The 9,561-nt window shown below is 42.5% G+C and overlaps 1 protein-coding gene across 1 annotated transcript; it reads right to left on the reverse strand.

Annotated features, from left to right (window-relative positions):
* Positions 1-1,072: 1,072 nt before the first annotated feature.
* LOC141008209 (methionine aminopeptidase 2-like) lies at positions 1,073-9,284 on the reverse strand. Its single transcript, XM_073480457.1, has 11 exons — positions 9,113-9,284; positions 6,218-6,313; positions 6,064-6,126; positions 5,786-5,888; positions 4,189-4,350; positions 3,464-3,645; positions 3,111-3,205; positions 2,928-3,024; positions 2,557-2,660; positions 2,308-2,423; positions 1,073-2,171 (listed from the first exon to the last, which is right to left on the reverse strand). Exons 1-11 carry the CDS (start codon positions 9,255-9,257, stop codon positions 1,919-1,921), a joined length of 1,416 nt encoding a protein of 471 aa, XP_073336558.1. The 5' UTR covers positions 9,258-9,284; the 3' UTR covers positions 1,073-1,918.
* Positions 9,285-9,561: the final 277 nt, after the last annotated feature.

Here is a 9,561-nt window from a genome sequence, read left to right on the forward strand (position 1 = left end):
GCTAATGCAGCTATTTAAAAAATTAACAAGTCTTCCTAATTTTCTCAATTAACCGAGTTTTCATTCTCAGATTTATTTTGTCCAGCCAACAAATTTCAAAGACAGTCTTATTTTAAAGTAAACAGCAAATATTGACATTTGAGAAGCTGGAACCAGTGACTGTTCACTTTGACAACTTGTCTGTTTTTGGACAGAACCAGGCTGTAGCAGTCCAATTGTTTGAGACTTGCTGTCTTTCTTTGTTTTGGGCTGATTTTCAAAAAAATCCCTCTGGACTGATTGCAGCTGATTCAGATCACCTGTGTGCAGGTGAGGAGACTGACTCCTGATTGAGGAGTGGAAGCAGCTTGGGCCATTTCCCTCCCAGCCAATCACGGTGTGACGACGCCCTTTTTGTGAAGGCTTAAAAGAGGTGGGGAACGACACCCAGGTGGCTCTGACCCTCATTCTGGATCTGTCCCTGACTCACTGAGAACCTCGTCCCTTTAGATTGCAGCCAGAAACTCTGGTCTGTTTGGGCCCTGTTGTGTTTTCTTGGCTGCTCCACATCATTCTAGTGAGGAAACTATTTATTTGGGAACTCCTTGAAACCATAAAGTCCCTACACACCTTCAGCTAGACATGTTATTTCCCTGGGGCTTGTAGGTCCAAGGAGCGGACACTGACTTTTCTCCTAGATTGACATGTTTTTTCTGGTTGGGCTGGCCTGAAAGCATTTTACTGCCACTACCGCCACAAGGTTAGCATGTTTGCTAGCCATTTCCCACATTTCTGGTTGTTTTACTAGCCTAACCCAGGCTAACCCGACTGCTAGCTCTACTTTAGAAGCCACATGATGAGTGCTGTTGATCTCAAACTAGTGGCAAGAAAGCAAATACATGTACTTCCCAAAATGTCAAACTAGCAACCCCTTTTTGAGCATTTTTCACTCTGTTCTGACAGTTTAAACACCAGACAAGTCTTTAAGAAAATAAAAAGCAGATTAATCAATCAGTTTATCAAAAAACCTCAATATACTGTTGTGAGATTGGATTTCTTTTGATTAGACACACCAGAGGAGGACAGCCCCACATTGAGCAAAATCATTTTAATCATCTTTTCTTTTCTTACAAAAACATTTTCAGGGAGTTCAAAATGAAGCATTGTAATCGGGAACATACAGTGGCAGCAACCATTTCAAAGATATTTTACAAATATCAAAGAAAAGGATGACTAGAGGGGCCAGAGTGCAGAGTTCCCTCCTGTAGCGACAGAAGCCAAACATACAGCTGCAGATGCACCGGTGTCTGTATGTGTGAAGATGGCGTTTCTTACAACGGCACCCCGAGCTTTAAATGTTAGGAATTGTCTGTTTGCGGAGATTTCTGGCCATGCATGTGGCCTAACCACGTCTTAAAGCCATCAGTAGCATTTGTGCTTAATTTAACTCGAGCACTAAAAGTACTGGAGGCTCAGAGTGGAGCCATACAAACTTTGAAAATGAAAAAGGGAGGTATAGAGGGAGGTTTCCCACGCTCACTGTCTCTGTGAATACTGAGGGTGCACTAGATTCAGCGGCAACTTAAATTAATGTTTAACTGTGTGACAGTTGACTCTTTAATGTGTAAAATGAGGTCCTGGAGGAAACTACAATGCTTCCTCCGACAGAGACGTGTTGGCTCGTTTACTTTTTAAGCTGTGGTTGATGATACAAAACTCAGAAAGCCAGTCCTTGTTCCTTGCAAGCTGTGAGTGGTGCATTGTGGGTAGAATACAGTAGCATTTGGCATCCCTCAAAGCTGCTCTGAGACGACCACGTCCTGTTTTAGAAGCTCTTTTCTGCTGAAGGAGGACTTGCTAACGGGGTCTGGAGGTGCTGTGTGGTGGTGGTGACGGGGGAGGGTGTGGTGCTGTTGAAGGGTGGGTGGGGTTGGGGGTGTCAGTAGTCGTCTCCCCGGCTCACCACCTCCTTGCAGGTGGGCCTGAGCAGGATGGTGTGCTCAAACTGAGCGGTGTAGCAGCCCTTGGTGTCGCAGAGCGGAGGGTAGGGGTCCACAATGCCCAGGTCGCACAGGTTCTTCAGGGCCATCAGGTACTTGCTCTCGCCCAGACGGTCCAGCCAGCGCCGGCAGAACGCCAACGTGCCGAAGTTCTCGTTGACGACGTTCAGCAGATGCTTCGCTCTGGGAAGCCTGGAGAGGAAGGAGGGAAGGAAACGTCAGTTATTTAACACCATGAGATGATCAGGGGAAATCAATAAAGGCCCCAGGCTGAACATACTAATATAAAGTGTACAGTGTTACATCATGAAGACGGACCAGCTCTTACCTGATGGGGACGTGGCCGACGTCAAAGTTTTTCATATAGTGAGAGCACTCCATGTCGTCGTGGACCACACCTTTACCTGTGCTGCCAAACGTCTCGATGGCGTAAACCTCTCCCTCCTGCAGGGGGAAAAGAAAACACACAATCAATAACAGGAAGTCTAAAAACTTTCACATATATCTACATTATCCTCTCACAGAGATTATTATTAAGAATTGTTGAAAATGTGAAACTCTGAGCCGTATTATTCACCTCCATTCTCGTAGCTTCTCCTCCTTTGACGATGGGCACGGTCTTACCAGCGTGTATTCTGTACTGACCGATCGAGTGGCCGTTCAGGTTTCGGATCGGCTTCACTGCAACAGAAGAAAAACAATCTCAGAGATGTTCAGGGAACAAGATGAAGACAAGTTATTACTACATTTAACAAGACGTTTGATATGACATTGGGAAACACTGATCGACTTTTTTTTCACGATTTTCAAACAACTAATCGATTAATCAAGGAAATAATCAACAGATTAATCAACAATAAAAATATTTGGTACTTGCAGCCCTCATTGAGACCAAAAAACCTTAAGCAGGATATCTCTAATGTGCAGGTTGTAGTAAGAAAAACCTACCTTGGTATGTTTTGCCATCGAGCTCGACCTCGTACGACTCCATCACTTCTTGAATCGCCTCTCCAACGTCACACAGACGCACATCAATGCCGGCGTTCTGCAACAAAGAAACAGGAAGTCAGGAGCTGCAGGCAGCGTACAGATGAAACGCATCCGAGCGAGGCGTGTGTGTGTTCATCATACTTTGATTCCAGTATTGGTGGCGTCTCTCACGGCCTCCAGCAGCTTGTCATACTTTGGATTAAACGTGACAGTGAAGGCACAGTCAATGATTCGCCCTGCAAACAGACATCAGGCAGAGAGAAGAGCATCTTTCAGTTGACGTAGATGGAAAAATGATTACCAGCTCAAGTTGTTCAGTGTGATTAACGACCCACCAGACAATTGATTTTCATTTTGCGCGGTAATGAACGTAAACTCTTAGCTGCCTGTAATGTAAATCTTTACAGGCAGCTACTCTGAACGCCCATTATGGCTACAATCTTTTAACCATCAGCACAAAATGCAGTTGAAGCAGCACTTAATTTATTGGGTACCGTTAATGTGCGTGCCGAAGTCGATCTTGCAGACGTCGTCGTACTGCAGGACGGTGGTGTCTCCGGCGTTGGGAGTGTAGTGGGCAGCACAATGGTTCAGGGAGCAGCCAGTGGGGAAGGCCAGGCCGGCGTTCAGCCCGTTCTCCTTGATCAGCTTACGAGAACAGTCCTCCAACCGCTCACTGGGGAGATGAAATGAGAGGATTTAAAACACCACTTGACAGAGGAAATAAGCTTAGAGTGCAGCAGTGAATTAGATCTGGGATACAACATTTTTAAGCCATTTTTTTCAAATTAGCACCATTTAAAATAAGCCGAATTAACTATTGGCAGCTCCTGTGTGCAGTGTTAACATGGATGTACAGACAATCATCACTGGATTATTTAGAAACTGAAGAAAACTTTAAATTCAGATGATTCTCAGGCAAGTTCTGATGTTAAAAGAAACGTCTTTTTCCCCATTATTTCTAAGTAGATTTATCGACATTTCTGTTCTACCCCGAGCACGCGTTGTTTCTGTTGCTCAATGCTATTGTTGGTTTCATTGTGTAAATCCGTTTGTATTTCTAAGAAGTGTTGCAGCCATTTCTGCTCTCCATAACACAATAATTAACTTCCTGTTGCTTTTAGAGCTCCGGCCTGCTGCTCTCCATTTCAGCTCAGTCACATATGCGTGTTAATAACAATACTGATGAGATGGATCGCTGTGATAGAGGCAGCCTCACCAGATTTCAATCATGGTCAGTCCGGGTTTCATGAAGCCGCGGACGTGCTGGCGGACCTGTCTGTGGGCCTCGGCCGCCTGTCTGAAGTCGTTCCACACCTCCTCGTTGGCTTTATCCATCACCCGCTTCTCCTCGTGGGTCGTACGCCACGCCGCGCTGCGACTGGTGAGAGAAGAAGGAGGACACACATTTTTTATAGCCGGCCTCAAGAGGAGACAATGTTTTATTCGAGCTGGAGCAATTATAGATTATAATGCTGATAGTTCTGGAGAGTCAGTGGTGAGGGTAAACATGTTACCCCCGCAGGCAGTGACTGGTTTTACAACATGACTCATCGTTTGGCCTCTATCACCTGACCACACCAAGTGAGTTAATCTACACAGAAGCATACGTCACAACAAAGCAGCGTTGCAGCATTCTCCTCAACAACCTAATAAAACACAAAATGGCTCCATACAGCTCATCCAGAGGAATCCAAGTGTCCAGAAGCCAAAAGATCCCAAATTGAATTGAAAAGACGCTATTTACACCCTTTATTAAGCTGAAATCTTCACAGTAGCTAAAGCTTAAAGCGTTAGCATACATTGAATTTGATGAGCCTTTTCCAAATCAATTTATGATCTCAGGGATTCTGGAAACTTAGATTATGCCGACCGAGCTGTATGGAGCCTTTTTTATGTCTTTGTCTCCATCTACTTCAGTTGTTTAAGAGAATGCTACGACAATGTTTCGCTGTGAAGCTCCAGAAATGTTTTGTTGACTACGAAACTTCACCTGACTGTCTATCAGCATGAGGGTGAGAAGATAAAGACTGAATTTAAGATTTTGGGCTCCCTTTAATGCTATATATAAACACATGCAAACAACAAACTATCCACACTGAACACTTTTGTTTTTGCTCTCATGTTTCAAGAGTTCAAAATAAAAGATCTGACGTTTTCTGTGCCTTTAAAAGCCTTATATCTCTATTTCTTTGTTAAAATCCATGAACACTTCTTGTTTTGCCACGCTAATCCACCCACCTTACAGCTTGTCATTTGGCATGTCAAGATGTTAAGTAAACATTATTGCGCAATAAAGGCCAAACTAAAATGTGCAAAAAAAAATGGGAGGAAAAACAAAAGTGTTGCGTAATATTTTAACTCAATGTGTGAACATTTAAGTGCTCTGAAACAGAAAACTATCAACTGACAATTTCAGACTTCTTACATGACCTGAAAATACTAATACTCCTCTGACTGTTACGGTATTATGTAGCACATTTTCAGTCAGAAGTTACACGGTCCTTTAAGGGAGAAATAAAGAGGAAAAGAAAGACAAAAGAAAGAAACGTTATCAAACCCACTGGGAAAAAATGACTACTTTCTTTTATTTCTGATTACAAACCAGACAAATATACTAGATAAGATATTGTGTTTGTGCAATGCAGTGTAGAAAAATCCACTTCATCTCAAGGCTGATCACTGACTGGGCCTCCAGAGTCGAGGAGCAACACCAGCAGAACCCGCATCACTTTTACTTCCAATAGGATTAATGACCCATTTATAAAACTAGCTGCCCGAACACTGATCGAGGTGTAGGCGTGAGCGCTTCTTACCCGTCCTGTGAGGGGGGGTATTCACACTCCTGTCCGATGGGGAAAGTACCGCTCGGGTATAACTCACAGATGGGCACAGACGGGGGATCAGTCTGAGATTTGGCTGGAAGAAAGGAAGAGAAATCGGCCCGTCAGACTGACTAACTGGTGTCTTACAGCGAGTGCTCTTCTTTTCAATTATTACACAGTCAGGGATTTTCTTCACAGCGATGCAGAATGAATCAGAGCTTTACTCTTTTTTTCTGCAGCACTCACAAATCAAACCGCGGCCAACTTACGTCCTTTCTTCTTCTTTTTCTTCTTCTTCTTTTTCCCTGCCGAGTTTTCTCCGTCATCTCCATCTGTGCAGGTGAAGATACTGCTGTAACACCAGCTACCAGGTATAATGTTTACGTGTGCTAATGTGCAACATGGGGTGTTACGACTAATCACCTTCCTCGCCGTCCTCCTCCTTCTCTTTGTCTTCTATCGCCTGCTTCTCCAGCTGTTTGGTCACGTCGGCCACTCCATCAGCCTCCGCCTCAGCGCCTGCAGCAGCGAGAGGATCATCAACAACAGGAGCACATACACAGTCCAACAAGCTGTCAACCGCGAGCAGTCAAAAAAGTGCTGCATCAGCACAAGCAGCGGGATGTAGAGGCCGATGTGGGAAAAGAAAAAGTGGCAGAACGAAAGACACAAACGTTCGTTCTTATACTGGCATCGTCCTTTAACGCAGCTCTCTTAAATGTGTTTTATAGCAGCTAAGAGTGAACGATTGAAAACTACTTCTAGGAACGTAGAAAGAAAAAGATATTAAAAACTCTGAGCTGCACAGACCCAACTTTCTCCCTCCGGATACAGATTACAAAACCTCATTTATCTACCAACACCGAGTACCAATTTAAAATCTTTATACTGGAACTAATTTATGCTGAAGCGGCTCTGAAAACTAAGACAGCCGCCTGTAAATGTAACTGAAAGGGGAAACAGTCAGGGAGGTGCACGATTAGTCGACCAGCCGATTAAACATAACTACACTCGCTAGCTTTGACCAGAAACACTAGTGAGTTAAACTGATTATTAACGAAATATTGACATCGTTTGCACTTAAATGTCACGTCTTTCTATTTGAGCATTCATGATGTTAACAACATCTGACCTGTTGTGTCTGCGATGCTGCTCCACACATTTCAGCTGAATTTAAAATATGATTTGGTGATTAAACAATGTGAGGAACGGGATCAAATGTCTCTTACGGGTAATTATTGGTCAATACTTAATACTCTATACTCCTATAAATCCTTTAACAACCTTCGAAGGAACCGAAGTACTTCCCCGTTCATGCAACGGTCAGCTGGTGGGAATTATTAGAGCGCGACACATCATAGACCCTGATTGACAGCCAGTGTGAAGGAATGTAACATGGTGGAAAATGGATCGCTTTCTTTGCTTTCAATTTTGTGGCCTGCTTTAGTGTAATTTTTATACGTTTCAAATGAATTCTTGAATAATTTTTCAAGTATTTAATGATTAATACAGCTGTTAACACGTGCTACAGAGGCTCTTTTGCATGGATGTGATCACAGGTGTGGCTTGGAAACCACAAAAAATAAATAATCTGTGGGTTAGAGGAACAAAAGTTGAAAAAAATGAGTTGTTAATTGTTTCAGTTTTGGGGCGGAAAACACTGAATGTATCGTGGAGGATCCCTCTAATGTTTGACGGCTGTTCAATAATTACTGTTTACTCTAAGTGGCAGCCACGCTAACTAACCATTACGGACGTAGAAAGGCTTTAAAACGAGTTGCTTTTCAAGAGCAGCAAAACCCAGTTGAGTCATTTACAGAAAGCAGAGCTCATGTAATTAGTTGTCGAGACGCCGATTGTTTTTCGATGCCAGATCGTGTCACTGCAATGGCCTTTAAATGACGATTCTGCACAAAAACACATGTTACATCAACCCACTTGGGGATCTCTTGAAGGGTGCAGCCCTCATTTAATGGCATTTTACTTCCTTTTGCCACAACAGGTTTGTTTTCAGGTAATACAATAACAGATTTACATAAATTAAATCAACAGGACACATTGTTATCACTATTTTAAATATTCCTGTGGTTTGTTCTGGGAGTTATGAAGCAAAATATCTCTAATTTTAATGTAATAAAATCAGATAAAAGGTGGATAAAAGCACTCATGATGTTTTGATGTGGTTGATCTATTAAAAATCTTCTCCCTTACATAATAACTCTGACATAGGGGGGGAATTACGAAACAGGAAAACTTGGCTGAGGCTCAGCAGCAGTCTGCAAACAGTTACTGAAGGGAGCAGATCGATCACCACATTCTGCTGTTTTCTCTCTAAACGACCAATAAATCAATGATCGTATCGATTGTGTTGAGTTGTCAGTGCTCCTGGACGAGGGTCTGACTACAGCCCGGTGTGTTTCACGAGGCCCTGACAGCAACACCGTCCCTCGACCCGCATGGCTAATGAGGATCAGCGTCAAGCCACACGTGTTCCTGCAACACACGTCCGGCAAGACTTTCAAAATAAACGTCGAGCGCTGAGCCAGCAGTTGTCGAGACTTGCAATCTGATTGAGATCAACCACGAGGAGAAAGCCTGACCCCATGACACACTTTGAATGATGAAATAAATATAAGAATAATATAAAAATATATTAATTAAAGCAGCGCATTAAAACGGGAATATTAATGTTCCATTTTATAAACTTAATTGATTCTTACTTATACTCTTTACTATTACTTGTGTGCATTTATTGACACTGTTATTTATTGAGACAATGGTTTATTTTATTTTTTTTAATTTGGGCAGTTTTAGTCTTCCACATATTTCTCCAACTGTAGGTTTTGATAAAATATTTACAATATCGTTAAAAAAATGCAAAATATGGCCACCAGAGTGAGACACTGACAATCTGACCAACTTAAATATCAATTAATTAATAATTTACGTATACTTAATGTACATTTTTAATGTGATTGCTGTTATTTAATGTTTGATTTCCTGATATTAGGCATTTATTTGACAACATACTTCAACATATTGACACATTTGGATATTTATTATTTAATTTTTTATTCATTATTTGGATTAGACTTGACTGGATGAAATGCACCTTGAAAAACATCCATTAGAATAACACTATTTTCATTTTCTACTTAATCATCGATGCAGTAAAAACACTCGCACGCCTTTATTTTGAAGGCACCTCCTCGACTTCCGAGTCCGTCGCGGCTAACTGTCGCTAGCTTAGCCGCTGCTCTAATAAGTAACATTAGCTCTGTTAGCCTGTTAGCAAGACGCTGAGCAGGCCGGGCTCACCTGTCGCTGCCGCCTTGTTCTTCTTCTTCTTTTTCTTCTTCTTCTTGGCGGTCTCCTCCACCGGGTCGGCCTCGTCCCTGTCCTCCACCTCCCCGTTCAACACTGGCTTCTGGTCTGCCGCCTGCTCCGCAACCACGTCCGCCATGATCGCAGGCGCTGCTGGAAAAGGAAGCGCGAGGGACTGTGGGAGTGCTGTGTGTGGTGCCGCCTTCACGGACACTCGGTGTCTTATAAACTTCTGAAAAAATTTATTAAATTATTATTATTATTATTATTATTATTATTACTATTATTACGCTACCTGCATTTGTAACTGAGCTAACTAGCTAAACGGTAGCAGATAGCAGTTATCTAACTCTAACTCTATTTCAAGGCTGCTGTGGATGTTTCTAGTGAAATAAATAAAATAACAATGGTATATTTATTTTTTTGTGATGCAAAAATGTGCC

Source organism: Pagrus major, chromosome 14 (assembly GCF_040436345.1).
Source record: "Pagrus major chromosome 14, Pma_NU_1.0".
NCBI classification, from domain to species: Eukaryota; Metazoa; Chordata; class Actinopteri; order Spariformes; family Sparidae; genus Pagrus; species Pagrus major.

What these genes read in the sequence shown, in the direction of transcription:
- LOC141008209 (XM_073480457.1), bottom strand. Translation starts at nt 9,257, where the DNA reads ATGGCGGACGTGGTTGCGGAGCAGGCGGCAGACCAGAAGCCAGTGTTG. An exon ending in GAACAAGGCGGCAGCGACAG is followed by an intron (nt 6,314 to 9,112) that starts GTGAGCCCGGCC and finishes TCGCTGCTGCAG; the next exon opens with GCGCTGAGGCGGAGGCTGAT. An exon ending in CCACCAATACTGGAATCAAA is followed by an intron (nt 3,025 to 3,110) that starts GTATGATGAACA and finishes TCTTTGTTGCAG; the next exon opens with AACGCCGGCATTGATGTGCG.